The sequence below is a fragment of the Erythranthe guttata genome, chromosome 1 (genome assembly GCF_056151865.1).
Source record: "Erythranthe guttata isolate IM_541 chromosome 1, IM_541, whole genome shotgun sequence".
Classification (NCBI taxonomy): domain Eukaryota; kingdom Viridiplantae; phylum Streptophyta; class Magnoliopsida; order Lamiales; family Phrymaceae; genus Erythranthe; species Erythranthe guttata.
The window spans coordinates 4,691,628-4,719,427 of NC_142533.1; the positions used below are offsets into that span (position 1 = coordinate 4,691,628).

A 27,800-nucleotide genomic window follows, 5' to 3' on the forward strand; every position below is an offset into this window, starting at 1 on the left:
AGCATTAGCATTAACATTAGTATTATTAGTATTAAAATTATTAGGCTTATGATTAGTGTTAGGAATAGGATTATGATTAGGATTAGGATTAGAACTATGATCAGTGTTATGAATAGAATTAGGAATACGATAAGGATTTGGATAATATTAGAATTACAATCATAATTAGCATTAGCATAATAATTAGCATATCTAGATTACATTAGCATCAAAATTACTATTAGCATTAACATTAACAATATTAACATATTAGTATTAATATAGTATTAATAATAGTATTAGTTGTAATATTAGTATTAGTAATAGTATTAGTATTGGTATTAGTATTAGTATTAGTATTAGTATTAGTATTAGTATTAGTATTAATATTAGTATTAGTATTAGTATTAGTATTAGTATTAGTATTAGTACAAATATTAGTAGTAACATAAGTATCTGTATCAATATTATTATTGGTATCAGTATAAGTATCAGTATCAGTATCAGTACCACAATATCTATCAGTACCAGTATCAATATCATTATTAGTATCGGTATCAGTATCAGTATCAATATCAATATCAGTATCAGTATCAGTATCAGTATCTGTATCAGTATCGGTATCGGTATCGGTATCGGTATCGATATCAGTTTCAATATATGTATATGTATCATTAGCATTAGATCATTAGCAATAAAATTAGTTTTAGCATTTATATTAGTATTAGTAATAGTAAGTATTATTACTAATATTAGTATTAATATCAGGATAAGTATCCGTATCAGTATTAGTATCAATATCAGTACCAGTATATGTATCAGTATCGATATCAGTTTCAGTATCAATATCAGTATGAGAATCAATATTAGTATCAATTTTAGTATCAGTATCAATATCAGTATCAGTATCAATATTAGTATTAGTATCAGTATTATTAGTATAATATTAGTATTAGTATTACTATTTTTATCGGCATCAATATCAGTATGAGTAACAATATTAGTATCAGTATTAGTATGAGTATCATAATTAGTAATAATATTCGTATTAATATTAATATTACTATGAGTATCAATATGACTATCAACATCAGTATCAGTATCAGTATCAATATCAGTATCAATGTCAGTATCAGTATCACTATCAATATCAGTATTTGAATCAATATCAGAAGTATTAGTATTAGTATTAGTATAAGTATTAGTATTAGTATTAGTATTAGTATTAGTATTAGTATTAGTATTAGTATTAGTATTAGTATTAGTATTAGTATTAGTATTAGTATTAGTATTAGTATTAGTATTAGTATTAGTATTAGTATTAGTATTAGTATTAGTATTAGTATTAGTATTAGTATTAGTATTAGTATTAGTATTAGTATTAGTATTAGTATTAGTATTAGTATCAGTATCAGTATCAGTATTAGTATTAGTATGAGTATCAGTATCAGTATTAGTATTAGTATCAGTATTAGTATTAGTATTAGTATTAGTATTAGTATTAGTATCAGTATTAGTATTAGTATTAGTATTAGTATTAGTATTAGTATTAGTATTAGTATTAGTATTAGTATTAGTATTAGTAACAGTATTAGTATTAGTATCAATATAACTATTATTAGTATCAGTATTAGTATTAATATTTGTATTAGTATGAGTATTAGTATCGATATTACTATCGATATTAGTATTAGTATTAGTATTAGTATTAGTATTAGTATTAGTATTAGTATTAGTATTAGTATTAGTATTAGTATTAGTATTAGTATTAGTATTAGTATTGGTATTAGTATTGGTATTGGTATTGGTATTGGTATTGGTATTAGTATTTGTATTAGTATTAGTATTAGTATTAATATTAGTATCAGTATTAATATTAGTATTAGTATTAGTATTAGTATTCGCATTAGTATTGATATTCGTATTAGTATTAGTATTAGTGTTAATATTAGTATTAGTATTAGTATTAGTATTAGTATTAGTATTAGTATTAGTATTAGTATTAGTATTAGTATTAGTATTAGTATAAGTATTAGTATTAGTGTTAGTATTAGTATTAGTGTTATAGCAATAGTATTAGGATTAATATTAGTATTAGTATTAGTATTAATATTAGTATTAGTATTAGTATTGGTATTGGTATCAGTATTGGTATTGGTATTAGTATTATTATTAGTATTAGTATTAGTATGTGTATGTGTATCGATATTGATTAGTATCAGTATTAGTATTGATATTAATTAGTTTAAGTATTAGTATCAATATTAATATCAATATTGGTATCAGTATTGGTATCCATATTGGTATCGGTATTGATATCAGCATTGGTATCAATAAGGACGTATACATCTTATCTCCTTTGCAATATTTATAAGTTGTATTGTTGTTTGAGCAATTTGCATCACTAATTAAACGTCATTAGTTATAAACTTACAGGTTATTTGAATATCTATTTTGTTACTTCTCTCCTACCATGTTTGTTGTTAATTTAGTTATTTTGCAAAATATTGACATTGTGTAGTAGGTTGCATTCCTCGAACTAGAGTTATACCATATATTTTATATGATTTCACTTAATCTTCATATCGTGTTTGCGCGCTTCACGTTTTCTTCTTTAGAATATTTAATTTAATCTCATATGTTAAAATTCTGAAATAAGAGATAAAGTTTATGGTTTTTTTTTTATTTTCTTCCATTTTGTTTACTTGAATTGCTATTGTTATAAAGAGATAGTCGTTTACATATTATTATTTTTCTCATTTTAAAACTGACATCCGTGCAACGCACGGGTGAAGAACTAGTATACATTATATATGCATTTACACACACCCAAGTTAGTGATAATTACACAATTCCAATTTATTTATTTATTTAGGGTAAATTACAATCACCCCTGAGGTATTGTCAATTTACAAAAAAATCCCTCTTGTTTGGATAATTACATCTATCCCCTCAACTATGATTTTTTCTTACACATCCACTATTGTGGTGTCAAATTCAACATAATGATCTAGACCTCGTGGAATGTGCTCTAGTTTGTATTCGTTTTGTGTGAAAATACAGTTTTTGATGCACCACAATCTGATATATGCAAGCCAAAAAACACATATTATGATCATCTTGCTACAATATGTGGAGTTCGAATGGGATAAAATGGGCACTAAAGTGATAATATTCCATATAATCTCGAAGATTCCACTAAATTTGAAACCGCAAGGATTGACGTGTAAGAAAATTTATAGTTGATATGATGGTTGTAATTACCCAAACATGAGGGGATTTTCGTAATTTAACCATACCTCAATGGTGGTTGTAATTTACCCATTTCTTTATTATTTGTTGTGTTGTGTGTAATGAAGCCATTGTAATAAACTACATAGGTGTATTGAGTAAAATTTAATTATTCATTATACATAATTAATATTATGATAACTCACTATTGATTGCTTGCAATGGTGGCCTAATTGATGTATTAAAAAGAACGCAATATCTAACGACTCGAATTCGATAACTCATGTCAACATTTTTTAGGTCAAATACTTTTCGTGTGGTTTGGAAACTACTGTTTATTTTAAAACATGAATTACATATTTGTTTAGTCCTCGATTGTCAAGATAAGATTAGTCAATATATTATTAAATAATTTAATGAAATCCGATGATGTTATTGGATGTTCGATGATCCAATAAAAAAAATGTCTAGAATACAAGATAAGTCGATTATTGGAGAAACCAAACATCAAATAAAGTTCAATTATTTAATTAATCATGACTAATCTTTCCAACCAAACGAGACCTTAGTATACAAATAAATACCAAAATCGTAATTGAAGTACATTTCATGAAACAATCCATTGCATAAAATCAAAATTTACACAAATATATATATTCAAATTAGAATGTTCAATATTCGACCAGAAAAAAAGACGTCGTTCCAAAATATGCATCTTTTTAGAATAACTATTTTGTCCAAAATTATTTGTCACTTTAAAATTCTAAAAATACATTAATTGCACTTTTCCCAATTCGGCTCTTCACCCCTATTAGTTGAGAACCAATTAATAATGATGAGAATATTTTGTAATTTTTTAAAATAGTTTTTTGATTTAACCAATACATATTTATTGACTTTTTTAAATCAATATATAGAGTAATATTTATTAATGATTTTGAGACACCCAAATGGACCCATGTAAATTGGAAATTCAGGAAAAAAAGATCCGCTTTTAGGAAAAAGCTCACTTTATACTAGAAGGGCAAAAAGGTTGAGGGCAGTAGCGTAATTACACACCCCAAACGCCCCCTCGTGTACCGAGTTTTCGCCCTCGTTTTCTGCCCCCAATTTTACTAACTATTTACAGCTTTGCCATCCTTAAACCCCCATTGATTATTTTGTCTTCAAAACACTCTGCAAATTGCAACAGCAAAGAAAAAGGGACCCTGCTTCTCCATTAATCAAACAAAGCAACCACCCTCTCTCTCTCTCTCTCTCTCCCCCTCTCTCTCACACACACTCGCGCACACACACGAGTGAAAAAAAGTTGCAGGAATTCATACGGAGAGGGCGGGAGAGGGAAAACGGAGGTAAAGCGCAAACGGACGGCGAATTGAAGGAGAAAGGTTATTGGAGAATTAGTTTCTGTAATTTTTTTTGTTTGATTTTTTGATGTTGTGTGGTTGTTTATTGATGTTTTTCATTAACGAGATGAGAAAAATTGCGTTTGATTATGAATGCGGATGTGAACGGAAATCATGATCGTTGGGTGATATTTTTGATTGGCAGTGATTTTGGTGATGCTGCTGGCTGGGGATTTTTCTCTGGAGCTGATTGTGCGTGTTTGAAGGTAATGTGCGTGTTTCTTCTCCCTGTAAAAAAATTGTTTTAGTGGAGATAATTGTAGCACAATCTTCGTTCGGTGTGTGGTGGATTTTTGCATGCATTTGAAAATCTGTGTTGAATTTTTGCAATGTGGTAACTTCATGTCGAAATTCTGTGATTTGTGTTTGATTTACTGTGCAATCCTATTTAGTTGGGGTTGACTCGAATACTGGAGGAATTGTTTTGAATTTTCATCAGCATTGGCTGTTGCATAGCTGTAGGTTTCTATTGATTAGTTGCCATTTGCTGATTGACTAACCATGACTACGTATTTTTTCGTATTTTTCGGATAGATTTTTTCGAATTTATTTATGCACGACGTGAGAACGGGATGCTAGTAATAAGTGGATAAGAGTCGAATTAAATGAGCTATAAAAGTGGTGCGAATTATTTCAGAAAATTAATTCAGAAAATTATCCGTTCGGTACATTAAATGCCGAAACAATGCCGTTGTTCGGGACAACGAAAAACAGTGAATGCAAATAATATTGGAAATGTTTATTTATTTGGTTAGCTCTTTTTTTTTGTGTGTCTATGAGCTTGTGATTGGTTTAAATGACTATGAGGTGTCTCTGACTAGGCCTAGTGTATGAGTCTGTGATTAGGTTACTGTTTTCTAGATCCTCGGGAATGTCGAAATTTCCATTATACTCAATCATCCATTTTCGTTAAAGAGCGTGATTTTCTGAAAAGGGTAAATATTTATTGGCTTATGTACTTGATCAAATTGATTTTCCAGATAAATTGATCAATGTGGTTATTCCTTCCAGAAAAAAATGCAACAAGCTTCAATGGATAATGACTTGACTGTAGTTCAGCAAATTACATTTGGTCGCCTGAAGGGAATTCATCTCAGAATCTTATCCGATGAAGATGCCGTAAGTCTTCATAAACTCTATAGATTATGTTCGCTCATGTTGTAATTATTATTTGATAATCTAAGTTGTATGTAGAAAATCTCTTTATGATTATACCAATTGCACTTCTTCCAGGAAAAGATGTCTGCAATTGTCGTTGGAACAGTGAATGAAGTGTCTGATGCGGCACTGGGGCTTCCTACTCAATATGCTACAGAATGCGCGACATGCGGTGCCAAAAATTCAAGGGATTGTGAAGGTAAATTTGGGGAGTTAGTGGTCTCTGTCTTTCTGTCCCTGTAACTTATTTATTTGAAGTCTGATTTCTTTTGTTGCGTCTTGCAGGGCATTTTGGTTTGATCAAATTCCCCTTTACGATTCTAAATCCTTATTACATGTCCGAAGTTTCACAAATTCTTAATAAAATCTGCCCGGGATGTAAAACTTTTCGGCATAGTAAAACCAAGGTGAGGAACACTACACTCTGATTTGCTAAAAAGTGAGGTTGTTGGTATGAGGAAATTTATTGTTTCTCAGTGTAATTTGGTATTTTTGCACACAAATAACTGCAAAGGTTTATTAACTTATTTTCATATTTACACTGAATTGGCATGGCTATACCTATCATCATCATGGTTATGTAGGCATGGCAATAAGGTCAAAATTGTTCAATTAAATTAGGTGATATTGAACTTAATGGAGTTTAAGACAAAAGCATAACCAACTAAGGACTTTCTATAACATGTTGTTATCAATAATCCTTATTCTTGAAGTGGTATGAAACATTTTACGTCCATTTTGTTTTTGATAAACAGTGGAACTAATGTGAGAATAGGCAAATTTTAATCTTGAAAGTCGTCATTGACATAAATGAGTTATTGCGGCATCATTAATTAATGCCTTGTGTATGCATTCAGTTAATGCCTTATGCTGCGTCTCAAATTACAACCTTCTTTTATCAGTGTTCTAATCTTTAGTTTTTGTTTTGAATAAAACTATTTTTATGTTATTGAAAGACTCTAGAAACATATATTCGTAAAACTATCAAAGTGAATGCGTCCAATTTCTATTCAAAATGCTAATGCTCGTCTTCTTGTCGTTTTTGCATGTCTCAGAATGCCGATTCTTCATCAGCTCATAATCAGTCGAGGAATTGCAGATATTGTAGTGTGAGTTCATTTGGTTGCTCTTATGCACTTTTGTACATGACCATTACCAACCTGTTTACATACAAATAACAGGGAAAATCCAAAGATGGGTATCCAAAGATGACATTTAGAGTATCCTCAAAAGACGTGTTTGCAAAGAGTGCAATAATTGCGGAAGTGAAAGAAATATTGGTGAATAAGTGCTCCAGTGGAAATCTGGCTTATGATTATTGGGATGTAATACCTAAAGATTCAGCCGTCGAACATGCTGTCTTACCACCAAACAGAAGGGTTCTATTGCCTGCTCAAGTAACATTACCCATAAACCTTTTTTCTTGGGTTGATATATGCTGATTTTTTCCTGCTTCTTATTTCTTTCAATCTTAGGTCCACATATGACTTGTGTTTTTAGATCTATTACCATTTTTGTCTTGCTTGTAAAGGGTTTTTCTCCCATCTCCCAGCCAATTTCCCTTTCATACCATGTAATCTTGAATGGACTTGAAATACATACACAGTGTGCCTGATTGACACAAGTACAGTTATCTTATGAAACGTCTTCTTCTATAGCTTTTGCTTAAACAAGATTGTTGACTAGACCTTATGTTTTGCTTTTGTCTAAAGTAAAATTGCAACCCTACATGTGTTCGCGATCAACAACTTCCTGTTTGCGTCTATATAATTCCATATTCGTGTATCCCCCAGCCACGTGATGCAGTTTATGCTGTCATTTATTGCTTAGGTCTATAACATTTTGAAAGATGTATGCCCCACGACTTTGCAAGGACTTCTCAAACGGAAAAACTCAATCTTTCTCAACTCTTTGCTTGTGACTCCAAATAGCCATCGGGTGCGAGAATTTGGTCAGCGAATAACTATTGTAAGTGATTCTAAATTTCTGTGCTCTTTTTTTGACTGCTTAATATTTGAGTTGCATTATTGTTTGGAATCTTAATATTTTTACTGATTACACTGTTACATGCTGTTTTCACTTGGTAGGATGAGTTAACAAGGATGTATAGAAAGTTGGTGGATTTTAGAGGTTCCCCAAATGAGCTGACTGCTCGTGTTCTTGACAGATATAAACTTTCCAAGGCAAGAGCAATAATCCAGCCTTCTCTCTCTCTTACGCTCAAACATACACACACATTCATTCAAATTTATGAATGTTTTTTTTTTCTTTTCTGAGAGAAGTTATTGCTGAAATTCTTTCGTGCTGCAGATACGCTCTGAAAAGGTGTCCTCAATGCAGAAAGAATACGAGAGGCAGTCATTGAATGATTCCGCTTCCAGTTCCTCAGCCTTAAAAAATATCAAGGAACTGGTACTTGCAAAGCGGACAGATAATTGTTTCCGCATGGTCGTTGTTGGCGATCCTAGAATTAGAGTAGATGAGATTGGCTTGCCCTCTCATGTTGCAGAGAATATGTTAATCGCAGACCATATAAACTTGTGGAATTGGGATAAGCTAGAAGTATGCTGTGACTTTATGCTTTGTCATAAGGGAAACTTCTCAATTCTTAGGAATGGTGAGAGGATTACTATATGGTCCAAGGACATGTTGCGGACGGGAGATTCTTTACGCAGGCCCCTCATCGACGGAGATATTGTTTTGGTTAATAGGCCTCCATCTATCCATCAGCACTCCTTGATTGCTTTGTCCGTGAAGATTCTCCCAACAACATCTGTTGTCTCAATCAATCCACTCATCTGTTCCCCATTCAGAGGGGACTTTGACGGAGATTGTCTTCATGGTTATGTCCCACAGTCTGTCAACTCCAGAGTTGAGCTTCAAGAGCTTGTCTCTTTGGATAAGCAGTTGGTCAATGGGCAGAGCGGTCGGAACCTGTTGTCCCTAGCCCAGGATAGTCTAACTGCTGCACATCTTATCTTGGAAGATGGTGTGATCCTGAATAAGACCGAGATTCAGCAGCTGCAAATGTTTTCTTCTTCTTGTATGCCGATATTGCCTGCTCTTATCGACTCTGCTTCGCGGACTAATTTTTGGACTGGAAAGCAAGTGTTTGGCCATCTTTTGCCACCTGAGTTTTCCTATGCATCTAATTCTGCACATGTTATGAATGGTGAGGTATTGTCTTCTTCTGGATCGTCTTGGCTGAATGATACCAGTGAAAACCTCTATCAATGCCTTGTCAGAGATTTCCCCGACAGAGCTCTTGGTTTTTTTGATGCTGCACAGGAAGTTCTTTGTGAGTGGATCGCAAGAAGGGGATTGAGTGTGTCATTAGCAGATCTTTACCTGTCTTCTGATCAACATTCGAGGAAGAATCTCCTCGACGAGATATTTTACGGTCTTCAAGAAGCAAAGATGTTATCAGATATCAGTTCACTTATGGTGGATTGGAACCAAGATTTCCTTGTTGAATGCCCTGAAGAGGTAGGCATGGAAAATCTTCTGACAGAGCAGATGCTAATTGGTCAACAAACTAAAGCCGAAATTTTTCAAGCTTCAGTTTCTGTCTCCAAGTCAGTTGTCCGGGATATACAAAATCTTGCTTACAAATACCCCAGCAAGAACAATTCGTTCATAGCTATGCTGAAGGCTGGGAGCAAAGGGAATTTGGCAAAACTATTCCAGCAAAGCTTGTGTCTGGGTTTGCAGCACACGCTAGCTCCAGTTTCCTTTTCGATTCCCCGTGACCTTACTTGTGCTTCGTGGAACTATCAGAAGGGTAATTCAGGTGTCCACAATTTCAATGGTTATCCAGAAGTATCGGAATCCTACATACCGTGTGCCTTGGTATCTAGCTCCTTCCTTGCAGGTCTAAATCCTCTGGAAAATTTTGTACTTTCGTTGACCGCACGAGATAGTTCTTTCAGTGGCCATGCAGATGTCTCTGGGACTATAACTAGAAGAATAATGTATTTCATGCGAGATATAATAATTGGTTACGATGGAACAGTTAGAAGTTCTTATGGAAACCAAGTCGTGCAGTTTAATTACTGCACCAAAGAAATGTCTGCAGCTGATAGTGATGCTGCTGTGGGTGGACATCCTGTTGGTGCGTTGGCTGCTTGTGCTATTTCAGAAGCTGCATACAGTGCTTTGGATCAGCCAGTTAGTGCACTGGAACCATCCCCTTTGCTAGCTATGAAGGTACTCTCTCTCTCTCTCTCTCTCTCTCTCTATATATATATATATATATATATATAGACACACACACACACACACACACACACACACACCCTGTTAGTGCTTGCTTGCATGTTGTGGGTGGCCCTCAGCGTTGTTGCTCAGCTTTGTGCGGCCTGGTCTTTTGATTTTGTGCTGAATCACCATAAAGTGCTTATAAAACTTGTAACGTTACATGGTCTAAGCACAGAATTTCTCTTACAATTTGACCATGCAGAAAATCTTGGAATGCGGAGTGAAAAAGAACACTGGCTATAAAAGTGCATCCCTATTTTTGTCCAGAGCACTTGGAAGATGGACAGATGGTTTGGAGTATGGAGCTAAAGAAGTCAAAAGTCATTTGGAATGCATAGTTTTCTCAGATGTAGTTTCGGAAACAAGGATATGGTAAAGCTTTCGGTCATCTATTAATTGATTTTCCTGTTAGCATTAGTGTTGATTTGAAATATTTCTATGTGCCATGTCTAAATATACCCCTTTGCCAACATCAGCTACTCCAGTCAGACAAACAGCAGCAATAGCATTAGTCCCTGGGTTTGTCATTTTCATATAAACAAGGTAATACATTAAGATATATTTATGCTTTTCTCAGTACCTGTGTATATTAATCTAGGACTAATTTTTCACCTTTCAGGAAGTTGCGAGGAAGAGACAGCTGCAAATCCGGTCTGTTATTAATGCACTTTATACGAATAGTAAATTCAGTGGAGTAAACTTGAAAATAAATCTTCCCAAGTTGCAGATAACAAGCAGGTAAGACTCTTTTCTTCAGAGGATTACTAGAAATTTTAACATGACAAAACGACGGAGAACATGATTGTTGCTTCTCTGATTGGTAGGCTTTGTTCTGAGGCTGACATTTGCAATCAATCCGACTCCATAATTTGCATCTCGGTTTCATTAATTGAAACCTTTAGAGAATTCTCGGACCTGGATATTCTTCGTGACATGGTGATGCCAGTCATTCTTCAGACTGTGATAAAAGGTAACTAACAAAGGATATCGCTTCGTCTGACATATATAGTACCTTTTTTATGTTTGAATGACATAAACGGAGTTGGTGCATACGCAATATCCTACCTATGTAACCTCTCATGAATTAGAAATGATGGAAATGAACTGACAACAAGATATATTACCTATAGGATTTCGGGAATTTAAGAAGGTTGATATCTTATGGAAAGACGACCCAAAACATCCAAAATTTTCGAGAAGCCCTCCTGGTAAACCCTTTTTACGGGTTGTCATGTCGGAATACTGTGAGAGGACCAAATTCTGGAGCATCCTAAAAGACAAGTGTCTTCCAATAAGAAATATAATTGACTGGAAGCAGAGTCACCCAGATGATATTCTTGATATTAGCGAAGCGTATGGAGTCGATGCCGCATGGCAATGTTTTGTCACTGTGAGTCATCTTTTATTTATTATTTAATTGCATATTTATTGGCTGCTGATTGTTGAGAAAAAACGAATATTGCATGCAGAGTTTGCATTCTGCCATCAGTGGAACTGGAAAGCCCATCCTTCCAGAACATTTAATTCTCACCGCCAATTGCCTCTCGGCTACAGGGGAATTTGTGCCGTTAAATGCAAAAGGGCTGGCGCTACAAAGAAAGGAAGCTAATGTTCATTCGCCCTTCAATCAAGGCTGCCTTTCGGTTTGTAACACATTCAAATTTGTATTTAGTAAGCTTTACTGTTCTGAATAATGCATTGCTTATGTTTTCTTGTCAAACTCGAACTATGTTACAGAACCCCAGCGATTGCTTCCTAAAAGCGGCCAAGATGGGACAAATGGATGGTCTTCAAGGAAGTCTCGAGGCTCTTGCATGGGGACAAACTCCTCCAATTGGAACTGGTTGTCGATTTGATATTGTGTATAATGGCAAGGTATAAATAGTTCCTAATCCTCTGAACACATATATAATTATACATTCTAACCAGCAATATATAGTAAATCTCGTATTTTCTTTTCCTATGTTTTGTCATGTGTTAGGGACATATTCCTGCTAAGAATGCAGATGTTTATTCTTTGTTGAGCACACATGCCGAGCGTGCTAAACCAAATGCTATGCCGAAGCAAGTCTCTGGGATCTCTATTTCTTCGTATCATTTCAACACAAAGGGGTGTAAGACTTTGCTTAGAAGAATGGTCTCCCAGAATTTCTCTATGGTTGGAATACAGAAAATTTCACAGAGATTGAAGCGTATGCTAAAACAGTACGTAAACCTTTTTCTCCTTCCTTTTACACAACTTGCACTTTCGGAGTAGTTGAATAACACACTTATAATACATATGTTTCTATAATGGTGTAGGTATCCGATGAACAGCCAGCTAACTGGGGAAGATAGGTCGACTGCAATTCGGGCTCTACAGTTTCATCCCCAATGGAAAGACAAGATTGGATCTGGTGTCTCTGAGATAAAGGTACCTTAACTTTTCATGAAATACACGACCGACATATCTATACTGTTTTCCGGAGCTTCACTTTTTTTCTTTTTTTCTTTTTTCTTTTTCGATTGATTGGTATTTTGTTACCGATGAGAATGATCCCATATTTTATTGTAATTCTTTTGCATGTTTTTTTACTACGTATTGCAGGTTGGGCGTCACCCTGAACACAAAGAAACATGTTTTTTTCTGGTAAGAACAGATGGAACAGAAGAGGACTTCTCGTACAACAAATGTATTCGTCACGCTCTGGAAATAATCGCCCCCGAGAAAGCAAAAGGTTACCGGTCTAGAAAGGAAAATGTGGTCCGGAATCAAGTAATCGAACTGGATTGATTTTTACGAATAATTTTGGCTGTGCAGAAAAATACTCTACAGACTACATATCAAATTATTATTATTCTGCAGATTTTCTTTTCTTTCGTTGTTGTAACTTCTAGAAAAAAAATAAAGTTGTAATTTGGATAGCCGAAGCTTCTTTTTGCTATTTCTACTAAAGGTTCTTCGCCCGATTTGGGCCAAGAAGATTTAGTTGAAGTCGCAACGGGAAAGCTTTCAAGGGCTATCCATTTTCATGTTGTAATTCTTATTTTTCTGCTAATTTGTATTTTGTATTAGTGTAACCCATAACACAACCCATGTCATTCCAACAAGTTCTAGTCTTATAAATTATTTCCCCTCTTTCAGTCCCATAATTTTCATTGTCAATTAAATTGTTTATACCAATTGTTTATGAAACTACTGCCGCCGGTTCCTTACATTTTCAGCGGTTCTGTGCACGTTTATACAGAGACCAGAGTGCCTGGATCAAACTTTTTAGTTACTTCTATCGTAAAATATGTAATAATATTGACAATATAAGTCTAACTTAAGGAACTTACAAGAAGATGATGCAGATAACAAGACTACGATTCTCGATTAAAAAAGAAACTGCGACTTATTATGGCGATTCTATTTCAGACATGCACACTAAGAAAATGAACTAGTAATTTTAAAAAGGATTTGAACTAAATGACGGATAATCACAAGAAGGTATATAAATACTTAAAAATAACGCCGTTGCCGGGGATCGAACCCGGGTCACCCGCGTGACAGGCGGGAATACTTACCACTATACTACAACGACTTGCTGGTTAAATGGTAATGAAGACCGTAGAAAGTTAATGATCACATAAGAACACTTGAATAAAGAATATATGTTACTTATGAGCAAATATTGTAACCTACAACTGAGAAAACTTAAATCATAATCAAACAGACTCAAAATATTTACACACACAAAATGTAATAACTAATTTTTTTTTCTCCACAATTTTATTCAAAAGTCAGGAATTGAGCTCAGCATGCATTAATAAACAATAGTAGTTGAAATTCCAGTAAATTCTTCCCTCTTTAATAAACAATAGTAGTTGAAATACTGAAGTATTTATTATCATTTAAAAAAAAAAAGATTGTTAACTAAACTAATCGAACCGATGGTTGAATTTATAATAAAAAAATACTAAAGTTTTTGTATGTATATAAATTCAAATGTGATGTAATAACTAGGTAATGTTTAGAAAGTTTTTGTCAACGGAGGGAAGAACATTTCGATATATAATTGTTTATTTCTAAAAGTTAGGAGCATTTCATTTGCAAATATTATTTAAAGACAATTTTAAACATTCAATTTAGAAGTTTTAGGGCTAGCTAAATAAACGTTAATTTTTAACTTAATTATTTTTGTGAAATACTATAATGTAATAATAAATTAAAATGCGAATAAAATAAATTACTTTCACTTAATTATAAACAAATTTTATCAGAAAATTGCGATTTAAAAAAAACCAAAAATTCAAACACCAACTGATAGCTAGGTTAAAAGTTGGGATGAGGGCAAAATAAATGAGATAGTGAACTACCCAACCAAATCATTAATATAAATAAATAAATATAATCATTAATTACTATTTGTTACATAGTCTTGTTTCTTCTTCCCAATTAATTCCTCCCCTTTGCTTTTTCATCTTTTTATACTTCGTCTAGCCTTCAACTATTCATTCATATATATATTTTTCTCCACAGGAAATATATTATATATAATTATATATAAATATAAATATAAATATATATAGATATAGATATATAGATATACATATAGCCATTCTGCATGAAAATGGATTTAGGGTTCATGAAATTGGCTCTCTGTGTTGCTTTTGCTTCAGTTCTGTTCTTTCATGGCTTCTCTTCATCTCATAAAACTGGTCTCTCTCTCTCTCTCTCTCTCTCTCTCTCTCTCTCTCTCTCTCTCTCTCTCTCTCTCTCTCTCTCTCTCTCTCTCTCTCTCTCTCTCATATTAAATTTGTCTTGTAATTAAATTATACAGCAGCAGCTCCGGAGTATAGTTTCATGCACGACGCCACGTCAGCACCACCAATCTCATACTACGACTACATCATCGTCGGCGGAGGCACCGCCGGCTGCCCGCTAGCCGCCACCCTCTCCCAAAAGGCGTCCGTCCTCCTCCTCGAGCGCGGCGGATCTCCGTACGGCAACCCCAACATCACCGATCTCGCCGCCTTCGGCAGAGCCCTCGCCGACGTCTCCGCCGCCTCCCCTTCCCAGCGCTTCGTCTCCGAGGACGGCGTGATCAACGCACGCGCCCGCGTCCTCGGCGGCGGCAGCTGCCTCAACGCGGGATTCTACTCACGCGCCGAGTCCCGCTACGCCGCCGCCGCGGGCTGGGACGCGCGGCTGGTGAACGAGTCGTACAGGTGGGTGGAGAAGGTGGTGGCGTTCGAGCCGCCGGTCAAGCGGTGGCAGACGGCGGTGAGGGATGGGCTGCTGGAGGCCGGCGTGGAACCGGACAATGGGTTCACGTACGATCACTTGCCCGGGACTAAAGTCGGCGGCACCATCTTCGACGGCGAGGGGCGGCGGCACACGGCGGCGGATCTTTTGAGGTTTGCGAACCCCAAGAGGCTTACTGTTATGTTGCATGCATCTGTTCACAGAATCTTGTTCAGAACAAAAGGTACAATTTTTTATTTTTTTTCGTTCTTTATAAAATATGTTAATTCATTTTAAATTACATTAAAAATATTTCTTAATGAAAATATAAACTGTAAATTATAATGTAAAATTACCAATTAGTTAATCAAGAATATTGCAATTTGTTTTTAAGTTTTGAGCCTATTAATTAAATATTAAAACAATTAAAAAAAAAAAAAGAACATTAGAACAAAATTTGGAGTAAATTAAAATGTGATGTATATATAGAGAGAAATTTATTGTAATTGTTTAAATACCTATAGATTCTTATCTTTAAATCTTCTCATTAATTATTTTTTAATTTATTATTATTACTATTATTATTTTATTTAAAATCATGAATGTTTATGTTTTTTAAATATTTTTGTAATACCTATTATACCCCTATCCCCAAGTAAAATTTGGATCAAATTATGGTCATTTAGTTAAAAAAAATGTGACTAGTTGTCGCAATTAATGTATTTATTACAAGCTTATTTCAAATAACTGATAAATTGTTGTATCTTATTTTTAGAATTAATTTTTAAAGTGTTTGATTAATGATCTTATAAGCTATGTTTACTTTTTATAAAAATTAGAACAAAAATGTGGGATGAACGCATTTAAAAAAAAATAAAAAATCTTATTTGCTCTCCAGTAACTTATTTTTTGAATTTTGAATTTTTTTAAAATAAATACTTTGAAATAGCTTATAAGTTCGTAAACATCATATAAACTTTTTTTAACAGCTTATAAGTTTTATCCAAATACCACCTCAGTGTTAAGACTTTGTTTTTGTATCATTTAGATTTTCAATAAATGTTTGTTTGTGCTAATTAAATAAAACTAATTCAAAACAATTAAACTAATAAACTAAGAACAATAATAATAATAATAATAATTAATTTGTCAATTTAAAAGGGAAGAAGAGGCCATTAGCACATGGGGTGGTATTTCGAGACGCATCAGGTAATAAGCACAAGGCATACCTAAACAAAGGCGGACGTCACAATGACGTCATCGTATCAAGTGGGGCCCTCGGTAGCCCACAGCTGTTGATGCTGAGTGGTGTGGGCCCATCTGACCACCTTAGGGCCCATAATATCTCGGTGGTTCTTGACCAGCCTTTTGTGGGCCAGGGCATGTCGGACAACCCGATGAACGCCGTCTTTGTGCCGTCGCCGGCTCCGGTGGAGGTGTCGTTGATTCAGGTCGTCGGAATCACGAAGTTCGGTAGCTACGTCGAAGCCGCCAGCGGAGAACCTTTCACCATGAGTCCGGCTAATAGAGACTTCGGAATGTTCTCTCCTAAGGTGCGCCCGTTTTTTATATTACTTTATTTTAATTACTCCATCTGTTGTATAATAATTGTCTCTTTTTAACAAATTTTTTTTTTTCATATTATTTGTTGTTGAAAATTTTTAATATTGCATTAAATGCATCATTTTTTAACCTTATTAATTCAACTATAAGTATTACTAACTCTCTCTTATCAGTTATCAAATCATTAAACGTACAATCAAGGTCGTTTTAGTCTTTCTATGCACTCGAAAAAATTTAAATTATATTGAATTTAAATTTTGATCTCATTTTATTTTCTAAAAAATGTGTTTTCGTATTAAATATCTATATTATATTATTTATTCTATATTATGAGTGGAAATGATCAAAATGAAAATTTAGAATTCCATCAAATCAAATTTCAAATAATTATTTTGTTAATTCTAATTTTTAAATTGCTGATCATTTCGGAAATGTTTCGGGCTGGAATCGAACCATTTTATACTTATATATATATATATAATTTTTCAAAAGTTTATTGCAGTTTCTCTATATACTTCTGAAAGCTAGTGGAAATCACCGATCCTCGTTAAGAGAGTTGGTACATACATATATAGTCTTGATTATTAAAATTACGACACAACGCGGTTCAAATCAAGCCCCTCCACTACTTCCACATTCGTTACATAATTCAAATGGTTTTGGAGGGAAAACAAAATTGAGCAGTAAAAATTTTTTAATTTATTTTTTAATTTTTAATAATTATTTTATATATATACATGCAGATTGGGCAGCTATCAACAGTCCCACCAAAGCAAAGAACACCAGAAGCACTCTCCCAAGCAATCAACTCCATGCAAACCCTAGACCCTGCCGTTTTCCGAGGCGGCTTCCTCCTCGAGAAAATCCTCGGACCAATCTCCACCGGACACCTGTCCCTCAAATCCAAGAACCCCAACGACAACCCCTCCGTCACATTCAACTACTTCAACGAGCCGCAAGACCTCGAAAGGTGCGTCGAGGGCCTCAAGGTAATCGAGACCGTGATTGAGTCGAGGGCGTTCTCGTCGTTCAGGTACAGCTACCTCTCGTTGCCGATGCTGCTGAATATGACCGCGAGCGCCCCCGTGAATCTCCTCCCGAAGCATGCGAACGTCTCGACTTCGTTGGAGCAGTTCTGTAAGGACACCGTGATGACGATTTGGCACTACCACGGTGGATGTCAAGTTGGGAAGGTGGTGGATTCCGATTATAGGGTTTCGGGGGTCGATTCGCTTAGGGTTATCGATGGTTCGACTTTTATTTACTCGCCCGGGACTAATCCACAGGCAACTGTTATGATGTTGGGAAGGTAATTAATTACCAGATTAATTAATTAATTAATTAATTTATTTCTTGTAAGTATTATTTTTTTGTAAGGTTTATGAAGTAATTAATTAATTAATTAATTGTTGTGTGTTGTAACTTGCAATGCAGGTATATGGGAGTGAAGATGCTGAAGGAGAGACTGAGGAGTGAAAAAAATGGAATGATATAAATTAATAATTATTTAAGTTATTTCTCTACATTTTATATATTCATGATAGAAATTAAGATTATTATTATTTTCGGATTGTGTTAAAGTTTTATTGAGTCTATGGAGTTTTTTAATTTTTTGAACTCTTTATCTATTTATTTTTTATTTATTTGTTTAATTATAAATTTATAATTGCTTGGCGAATCAATGAAGATGCTCTAAAAAGAAAACATAATTAAATGATACGTGAGAGTAGGGATGTGCGTTGGTTGGTTTAGTTAAAAACCAGCCATAAAACCAACCCAACCCATCCAACCAACTTTGGTAAATATTGGAAACCGTTATCGGCCCAATTTACTTGGGTTGGGTGATGGTTGAAAACCAATTTAATGGATTGGTTGGTGGTTTGGTTGATGGGTCATCCATCTAAATTTTTTTTAATTTTTTTTTAATATTTTATTACCTGTTACAACGCTATATCTTTTATAAATTAAATGCGACTAGTTCAATAATATTCAAATGAAAAAATCAAAACATTACGGGCATATATATTGCAATTAAACATAAATAGTACAACAGATAATAATCATCCAAATATTTAGACTATATGTTTTAAAATTAAAACAGTTCAAATTAGATAATTAGGTTAGATTTATTGCTTTTAGGTTTTTGATCAATATTGAACAATTTAATAAATGTGATATAAAATAGAAATTTGAAGTTAAAAATATTAAATATTTTAATCAAAATTAATAAATAATAAATTAATGAATAAAGTTGGTTGGCCGATATTAACCGACTAACCAACTTTTTAGCATATTATAAACCATTATCGACCCAACTATACATGGGTTGGTTGACATTATCGACCCAACTTAAATGGGTCGGTTGATGGTTGATTAACCATCACAAATTGTGGGTCGAAAATGGGTTGGTTGGTGGTTAAAACCGATCCATGCACAACCCTACGTGAGAGTGTCAAAATTAATTACCTACATATTGTTAAATCAATAATTCATATTTTAAAAAGCTAACTTAATTTTCGAATAATTTCATATAGACCGAATTTCAATTCACTACAACACTCTAAAAAAAAATATTTATTGTTAAATCAAATTTATAAACAAAATCAATCAACTTTTCATGATAGATTAAATATTATAAAAATTTGATAGCAACGTTGAGATGGCCGAGTTGGTCTAAGGCGCCAGATTAAGGTTCTGGTCCGAAAGGGCGTGGGTTCAAATCCCACTCTCAACATTGATTTTTGTATCGGAAATGGATTGTTTCCGATTTTTTTGGAACATATCGACGGAATTTCGTAAATTACATTAGTTAATCTCTTGTTCCAAATTCGGATATAATGAAAATTTTCACAATATTTTTTTAAAATTTTGTACGAAAATGCAAGAAAATCCGAAAGAGAGTTCGACGAAACGCAATAAATAAAAACACATGTAGGAACGACAAATTGAAACATAAATTTTTCTCATAACAAAAAAATGCAACATAAAGTTTCACTACTAGAAAATCGCCTATTAGCTAAGGCACCATCCATCGCTAAACAATTAAATCCGTTGCTAACTCGTGATTAGTGACAGATATTGTGCGTTGCCAATTTCGTAGAAACAAGTTGTGTCGCTAATTTTAGCTACGACTTGATGAAATGCCGTGGCTACACGTGGCAATAGATAACGATTGCCGCTACACTCCGTCACTACGGTTGTCACAGACCAATGTGCCGCTAATATGAAACGTGTATGTTGCTAATGGGTGTGGCTAAAGTTATCACTAATTGTCGTTGCTATGGTAGAAATGAATATCATTCGTCGCCAACATCCGTCACTGTATGAACAACGAATACATTCATCACTAATGTTGAATTTGTCCGTTTCTAACATCCGTAGCTAATTATGTTGCTAAGTGCGTTGAAAATGTGTTGCTGCAAATATTCGTTGCTGGAACATATCACTTTCGAAACAAACTTATTTGCTGTCGCAAATATTCATCGCTAAAATCGGAGTAACACCATCTAAGGGACGATTTCAGCTTCCGTCACTAATGCTATTGCTAAATTTTTACTGTAGCAACGAATCAGTTATACTTTGCCAATGTCCGTCGCTAATAGGCGATTTTTTTCTGATACCAATTAATCTTTTCTAAGGTTTTAATTTACTTGACCGTTCGGTTATTTATGTTTTCATATAAAATATAGCAGAAGTTATATTATGGAATTACAAAATCTATTATAAAATTCTAGGGTAAATTACAACCACCCCCTGAGGTATGGTCAAATTACGAAAACCCCCCTCTTGTTTGGGTAATTACATCCACCCCCTCAACTATAAATCTTCTTATACGTCCACCCTTGCGGTTTCAAATTTAGTGGAATCTTCGAGATTATATGGAATATTATCACTTTTGTACCCGTTTTATCCCGTTCGAACTCTACATCTTGAAACAAGATGATCATAATATGTGTTTTTTGGCTTGTATATATCAAACTGTGGTGCATTAGAAACTGTATTTTTACACAAAACGAGTACAAACTAGAGCACATTCCACAAAATCTAGATGATTATGTTGAATTTGACACCATAATGGTGGAAGTGTAAGTATAGTTGAGGGGGTAGATGTAATTATCCAAACAAAGGGTTTTTTTTCCGTAAATTAACCGTACCTCAGGGGGTTGGTTGTAATTTACCCTAAAATTATATTATATATTTCGAAAAACCATAGAAATATTTGGATCTAAAGTCGGAGCGAAAATCATAATTTTTGGTAATTTCATATACCATTTCAGTTCCTTTCCAAATAAATTCAAAAGAATTGGAAATCGAAACTTCGGACATATATCAGAATGAAAAATACGATTCCAAATTCAGATATTTTCGAATCGAAATTGGCGGAATTCAGAAATTCCATACCAATCCCATCCCTAACTTTAGCTCTATTACATACTAATCCAAAAATAAATAATATTTTTGTTTTTTTGGGTTAGTTAGTTGGACTCAATGTAGAGCTGAAGAAAAAAAAAATCAAAATGGCAAGAGTTCAACCATACGGTTTTGTAAATGCTATATCCAATGAAATGTATCGGGTGGTTTTGAATCATTGATTAACACATAATAATATACACTCGTACGTATATGTGCTTCGTGGGTAGTTATTTATATAAATTTACGGTTCAAAATCACCCAGTGTTTTACACTAATTGGGCTCTCTCACAGATACAACCACTGCTCAAACTGCAAATCAAGAAATTCTAGTTTGTGCTTATGAAAAAAGATACCATTTATATGCACAATATATTAAAACAAATATCAATCATCAAAGCTAATCAGGTGGTATTTCCAGAAGTTTAAAAAAGAACAGAAGTTGGTGATTTTGATTTAAGTTTATGATACATGTTTCTATTAGTGGGGAATGTTTGCTAACTTCATGGAAAAAACAACTCTAGCAATTTATTTTAAACGAAGTTGTTCAAGGGTGTTTTTCTTATGTCAGCATAACGTAACATTTTAAGAAAAGTAAAAACAATAATTGGTATTACAGACACATCAAAAGTGATTATCAGCAAAAAAAAAAAAGTTTAGCGCAAATTGTATTAAAAAGGTAAATAAGATATTAATAAAATAAAATATGCCAAGAACAGAAAATATATTAAATCTCATTTGATTAGCTACAAGTCTAAATATTTTAATTTTTTAAATCTCAAAAGTAATTTTTTAAACTTTATTAGAACTAAATGACAAGTCTAACTAAAATTTGCTTTACATCCTTTATTAATTTTATTCCAAAAATGCCCCTCCACTCACAAATTCGAAACTACACCAAATTGTAAATATACTATGATGAACTATGGTATTATTTAACATTTTTAAGTTTGCGTCTAGCATTTTTTTTTATTTTTACGTGAAACACGTTTTTTTTTCCGTATTTTTTCATTATTTGAAAAATCTATTTTCTACCCCTTTTTTCATACATAAATTGAAAACTATGATTCTTTTAATTTTTTCAGTCGTAGACATCTACAGAAACCCATAGTCACCCATAGACATCTTGAAACCCTAACTCCTCCTACAAACCCTAGCCGCCAGACCCATAGACACCCATAGACATCCAAATCGATTTTTTCTTTAAATTTTCCCCACCAAACCCTAAATCCGCTCCTCCACCACCACCATCCACCACCACCACCATCACCGAGCGCCGCCATCACACCATCATCCATGCCCAACACCATCGTCGCGCCTTCCACCATAGATTTGACCTTACACCACCATAGCCGCCGTCTCCTTGCCTCTACAACCATCCGCTTATTGCCGTCGTCTCCACCGCCAGAGAAAGATAGCGATATTGGAAAATAAAGAGATAAAGATTGCGAGAGAGAGAGAGAGAGACAGAGAGAGAGCGAGATTGCGAGAGAGAAGAAAAAAGAAAAATAAATCAGAGAGAGAAAGAGATTGTGAGAGAAGAAAAAACAAAAAAAAAATTAAAAGAAATGTGACTTTAGAATTTATGAATTTAGGTTAAGAGTAAATTATGGATAAAAGAAATATTAAGGATGTGGCTCATATTTATTTTTTTAAAAAGGATTTAGTTCATAAAAAAATATTAAGATTGTATTACACATCTATTTATGTTTCCAACTAATGACCTCTAACATATTATCCCTTTAAATTACTTATTTATTAAAATAATTCAAGATGAACGATTAAATTCAGTTTCAACATGGTATACAATACTTATATTTCCTATTTAATGCCTTATAAGTTATAATTAGTGGATTTGACAGGGTTGAATCACCACTAAATTCAGGCCAAAATTAAATTGACGGGTCCGAGTTTCTAACTTTTCAATGAAAAATAAATACATATGCCAACCTACTCCCAAAATTAAAACGATGAATATGTTATAACCACATGAACGATGAATGATTTTTCCTAGTTGTGAACTTTCTGCACAATCATCTAATTTGGAAAGAATTTTGAGGGCATAATTATGTTTATTTATTTATTGAATATTTTTATGCTACACTAGTGGATGTTACATAGAGTGGATTTTTATTGTTGATTCACACACACACACATACACATACCCCGATGTACGTGTATGCGTATTTGTGTGTATGTGTGAATGATAAAGATCTATCTGACGTATTTCACCCGATACAAGATAATATACACTTACATATGCTGAATGTATCCTATTTTGATGCAATACCCCACAAATTATACGAGAAGCGTAAACTGAACTGAACAAATCATGTGCGATAAACTTGATATGAAAAAATTATTAGGCGAAAAGTATCTACAAGACCAGTCTCAATCGATCAATTAGACTATTCTAGAGGATATTCATAGTATTTTTCTTGGGGAAATTTCCTAAGTTTGATGGAAGTAATAAATACGAAGTTGAAGCACATTAACTTCACCTGCCCAAATTTGAATGTTCTCTATCTCCATAAATTCGATATATTATCGACACCACAATAATATATACTTCCTATGTTTTAATTTTTTCATAAAATAAAAATATGACCCAAAATCGGGTGAAAACACATGCTAAGACATTATAGTTGCCTACACTTGAATAGCTCAAAACGATTTGAAAAATATATGTTTTCTTTATGGTGATATTGGATAAAACTCCCTTAAAATTATTTTGTATAGTTAACAATTCGTTCAAATATTTTGAATTTGTTAAAGGTTCATCAGGCAGCTTAGTTGGACAACTCAAACTGAAAATAGACAACTTAGTTAAAAAATTTATGCTGAAAATAGATATTTTAGATGAAATAATATTTTCCCAATGATGTTACGCCTGGAATTAGGTGGTCGATGTAGTTTCTGAGGACGGATGAGTTGGATAATAATAAATTACTTTCAATCTAAAATGACTATTTTATGTTTAAGCTCTCTAACTATGCTGTCCAAGGAACTATTAGCAAAATGCAAAAATATAATTGTCCTGATTTGAAAGAATTTTATCCCGTTGGGGGGACCTAATATGTAAAGAAGCACAAAAGACACACTAATTAGAAGGACCCTTATCTAAAACTGTTTTCTAGCTCCAAAGGGAAGGTCTCTTCTTTGACAGTAAGTGATGGTGCCGGCCACATTCTAACCTCATTTTGCCCTTTTCTCTTTGTTCCTTTCCCCCTTTTTAGCATCTATTTTACTATATATCCTAATCAACTTTCCACCTCTTCTTTATTATTATTATTATTATCTTTTTTTTGGGTAAATTAAATCTATACATCTGAAATTATGTTAAAATAATTTTAAGGTTCCTATAGTTTTGGTAATTACTGCTGCATCGGAGCCAAGATTTCATGTCCTAGGACCGATATGCACTATATTTGTTTTCTGTGAGGCTGTTAATGCTACCATCATAAACGAAAATTTATAAATCTCATATAAAATAATAAGGATCATTTCACCCCCAACCTCTATGTCGTCTCCACCACTTCCTGAAACTAATAGTTTCGTAAGAACCCTAACGAAATAACTTATTTAATGCATTATTCCATTATGGTATCGAACAATGTGTTAAGGGTTCATTGTAATTACTGATTCTACAAGTACTTTAAAGTTATTTTAACTTACCTCAAGAGTGTAAGTGTCATTTACCCTTTTTTTTTTAAATCAAGCAAAGAATTCATAGATCAGATGCTCATTTTTCAAAACTTGCCATATGGTTATAACTTATAAGCCCATTTATTATTTATAAAAAAAAAAAAAAAAAAAAAAAAAAAAAAAAAAAAAAAAAAAAGAAACAATACTACATACAGCTAAACGTTATTATCCATGAAAGACTTTGTCAAAGCTTATGTCCCTCATCAGACAACCTGGCTCTCAGACAACCGTAAGAAATTCCACTACAGCAGCAGCAAGAAATTAAAATCAAACAGTTATGAAAGAAAAAAAAAAGAGGGTATTATTATCATTTATGAGTGAACAATAAGAAAAAAAAAAGAAAATGGAATCAAATTGCATCAGAGAATCATCAAAAGCCTGTTTCAACACTTGCTGTATTAACCCTCTTCTCAGCCTGCCGGAGCCCCACAGTTCCTCCCCTCCCAACTCCGCCGTCACCGTCGATCCTCGCCGGAACTTCATCTCCGCCATACTCTCCTCCATCCAACCACCAAACGCTGTTTTCACCAACCACGAGTCCCTTCCCTCATCCACCGAACTCTTCTCCAGCCTTAAAAACGCAGTCTTGAACTACTCAAACACGGTTTTATCGGACGACATTCGAGCTCGAGATTACTACCACCTCACTGTCTCCAATCACGTATGTCTCGATTACGTGGGCCACGGCCTCTTCTCATATTCCCAAAAACCGAAATACGAAACCGCCACTTCATCATCATCGTCGTCATCAGATGATGCTCCATTCTTCGACATTTCGTACAACTCGGTGAACTTGAACTCTTACTTACAATACGGAAGCCAAGAATCGGAATTCCAGGCAAAAATACGAAAAAGAATCATCGCATTTATGAATTTGTACGAGGAGGACTATTCATTGGTTTTCACAGCCAATCAGTCATCAGCATTCAAGATTCTTGCAGACTCGTATCCATTCCAATCCAATCAAAATCTCTTATCCGTTTACGACTACGAAAACGAGGCCGTCCGAGCGATGGTCGATAGCGCGACAAAGAGAGGCGCACGAGTTCAATCAGCTGTTTTTTCATGGCCGAATTTTCGAATAAACGCGAGAAAACTCCGGAAAATCGTTGTCAGCAAGAGCCAGAGCAAGAACAAGAAAAAGGGCCTTTTCGTCTTTCCGCTCCAGTCGAGGATGACAGGGTCGAGATATTCGTACCAATGGATGAATCTTGCTAGAGAAAACGGGTGGCACGTTCTATTAGATGCATCTGCATTAGGAGCAAAGGACATGGAAACATTAGGACTGTCTCTTTTCCAACCAGATTTCATCATATGCTCATTCTTCAAGATTTTCGGCGAAAACCCATCCGGGTTTTGCTGTCTGTTCATCAAGAAATCGAGCATTTCCGATTTGACCCAATCATCAAAAAGCACGGGTATAATCAGCATAAAGGGCCCAATTGAAAATTCAGCAGCCACTGATGAACCACCAACATCTTCCGCCTCAACATCCCAACAAATTATCACTAAAAGCCAAGAAATTCAAGAAATTGACGAAAAAGCCCCTGAATTTACAACCGAGCCCAAAAAAACCCTAGAAATCGAATTTCGAGGATTGGACCACGCAGACGAATTAGGGCTAATTCTGATCAGCAACAGATTAAGATGCCTGATAAACTGGCTGGTCAACGCGCTGATGTGCCTCCGGCACCCACACTCCGGCGTTCCGCTGATCGGAATATACGGGCCGAGAATCAAACTGGAGCGGGGGCCCGCCGTCGCGTTCAACGTGTACGATTGGAAAGGGGAACGGGTCGACCCGGTTCTGGTGCAGAAATTAGCCGATCGGAACAACATTTCAGTGAGCGTTGGATTCTTGAAGAACATATGGTTCGACGAGGGTTTCAAGGAAGAGAGAGGAATCGTGCTGGAAAATCGAAGAACGAAGAAGAAGAAGAAGAAGAAGAGGAGAGAGAAATCGGATTGCGGCGTGGGTGCGGTGGCGATTTCGATCGGAATGCTGAATAATTTTGAAGATGTGTACAGAATTTGGGGATTTGTTGCTAGGTTTTTGGATGCTGATTTTGTAGAGAAGGAGAGATGGCGGTACACTGCTCTTAATCAAACTACTGTTGAGATTTGAGTGAGGAATTTTTTTTTTTATTAATAAATAATAATTCTTTAATTATTATTTTTTTTTTTTAGTTTTTAATTTGTATATTAATGATGATTTGGTTCTTATTTAATTTTTTTTAATTAGTGGTGACGAGATGATAATTTTAAGATTTGAAGATGGAATTGGGTTTTCCCTAAAAAAAAAAGGAAAAATCTTGTGATCAAGCTCGAGCTTGAGTAATTGGATTTTGTCTACAGATTTTTATCTGTTTTCTTCTAATCGAACTCAAGCTTTAACTAAACTTTACAGCTTACCAAATAAAATTAATATTAACAAAATAAAATTGGAAGAATCTTGTCATTGAGTTCGAGCTCGAGTAATTAGATTTTGTTTACATATTTTGTTGTTTTCTTCTAATCGAACTCGAGCTTTAACTAAACTTTACAGCTTACCAAATAAAATTAATTTTAACAATATAAAATTGGAAGAATCTTGTGATTGAGTTGGAGCTCGAGTAATTAGATTTTCTCTACATATTTTATTGGTTTTGTTCTAATCGAACTCGAGCTTTAACCAAACTTTACGGCTTTTCAAATAGAATTAATATTCGAGCTTGGTTCGTTAGTTAACAATTTGAGTTTAAATGAGTGTTTAACGAACAATCTCAAATTGAGTGTATATTTTGAGAAGCGCAGTTCTTGTTTTTGTTATTCTTAAAATTATTTGTTTTAAATTATAATATATGTTTAAAAAAATATATAATTTTTTGTTTCTTGGCCAACAATAT

At 34.1% G+C, this 27,800-nt stretch overlaps 3 protein-coding genes and 2 non-coding genes across 5 annotated transcripts; 4 read left to right on the forward strand and 1 right to left on the reverse strand.

The window, feature by feature from the left end:
- Positions 1-4,154: 4,154 nt before the first annotated feature.
- On the forward strand, positions 4,155-13,154 carry NRPD1A (nuclear RNA polymerase D1A). The gene is made up of 20 exons (XM_088818282.1): positions 4,155-4,598; positions 4,762-4,822; positions 5,628-5,735; positions 5,850-5,973; positions 6,060-6,181; positions 6,830-6,883; positions 6,956-7,171; positions 7,605-7,742; positions 7,862-7,957; positions 8,085-9,980; positions 10,234-10,403; positions 10,508-10,574; positions 10,651-10,769; positions 10,856-11,001; positions 11,162-11,421; positions 11,501-11,674; positions 11,769-11,906; positions 12,013-12,236; positions 12,333-12,444; positions 12,619-13,154. The coding sequence occupies exons 3-20, from the start codon at positions 5,634-5,636 to the stop codon at positions 12,802-12,804; spliced, it is 4,344 nt and encodes a 1,447-aa protein (XP_088674408.1). The 5' UTR covers positions 4,155-4,598; positions 4,762-4,822; positions 5,628-5,633; the 3' UTR covers positions 12,805-13,154.
- A 368-nt stretch (positions 13,155-13,522) lies between these two features.
- Positions 13,523-13,594, reverse strand: TRNAD-GUC (transfer RNA aspartic acid (anticodon GUC)). Its single transcript has one exon. It is a non-coding gene; the product is annotated as a tRNA-Asp (tRNA).
- Positions 13,595-14,504: 910 nt separating this feature from the next.
- Positions 14,505-18,417, forward strand: LOC105956172 (protein HOTHEAD). The gene is made up of 5 exons (XM_012980009.2): positions 14,505-14,711; positions 14,834-15,481; positions 16,399-16,790; positions 17,544-18,109; positions 18,235-18,417. Exons 1-5 carry the CDS (start codon positions 14,618-14,620, stop codon positions 18,293-18,295), a joined length of 1,761 nt encoding a protein of 586 aa, XP_012835463.2. The 5' UTR covers positions 14,505-14,617; the 3' UTR covers positions 18,296-18,417.
- Positions 18,418-19,453: 1,036 nt separating this feature from the next.
- TRNAL-AAG (transfer RNA leucine (anticodon AAG)) lies at positions 19,454-19,534 on the forward strand. The gene has a single exon. It is a non-coding gene; the product is annotated as a tRNA-Leu (tRNA).
- Positions 19,535-25,071: 5,537 nt separating this feature from the next.
- LOC105956192 (uncharacterized) lies at positions 25,072-27,088 on the forward strand. The gene has a single exon (XM_012980033.2). The coding sequence runs from the start codon at positions 25,259-25,261 to the stop codon at positions 27,038-27,040; it is 1,782 nt and encodes a 593-aa protein (XP_012835487.2). The 5' UTR covers positions 25,072-25,258; the 3' UTR covers positions 27,041-27,088.
- Positions 27,089-27,800: the final 712 nt, after the last annotated feature.

What these genes read in the sequence shown, in the direction of transcription:
- NRPD1A (XM_088818282.1), top strand. Translation starts at nt 5,634, where the DNA reads ATGCAACAAGCTTCAATGGATAATGACTTGACTGTAGTTCAGCAAATT. An exon ending in GTTTCGGAAACAAGGATATG is followed by an intron (nt 10,404 to 10,507) that starts GTAAAGCTTTCG and finishes TGCCAACATCAG; the next exon opens with CTACTCCAGTCAGACAAACA. An exon ending in TCTTCAGACTGTGATAAAAG is followed by an intron (nt 11,002 to 11,161) that starts GTAACTAACAAA and finishes TATTACCTATAG; the next exon opens with GATTTCGGGAATTTAAGAAG.
- LOC105956172 (XM_012980009.2), top strand. Translation starts at nt 14,618, where the DNA reads ATGAAAATGGATTTAGGGTTCATGAAATTGGCTCTCTGTGTTGCTTTT. An exon ending in CTCTTCATCTCATAAAACTG is followed by an intron (nt 14,712 to 14,833) that starts GTCTCTCTCTCT and finishes TAAATTATACAG; the next exon opens with CAGCAGCTCCGGAGTATAGT. An exon ending in AATCTTGTTCAGAACAAAAG is followed by an intron (nt 15,482 to 16,398) that starts GTACAATTTTTT and finishes TCAATTTAAAAG; the next exon opens with GGAAGAAGAGGCCATTAGCA.
- LOC105956192 (XM_012980033.2), top strand. Translation starts at nt 25,259, where the DNA reads ATGGAATCAAATTGCATCAGAGAATCATCAAAAGCCTGTTTCAACACT.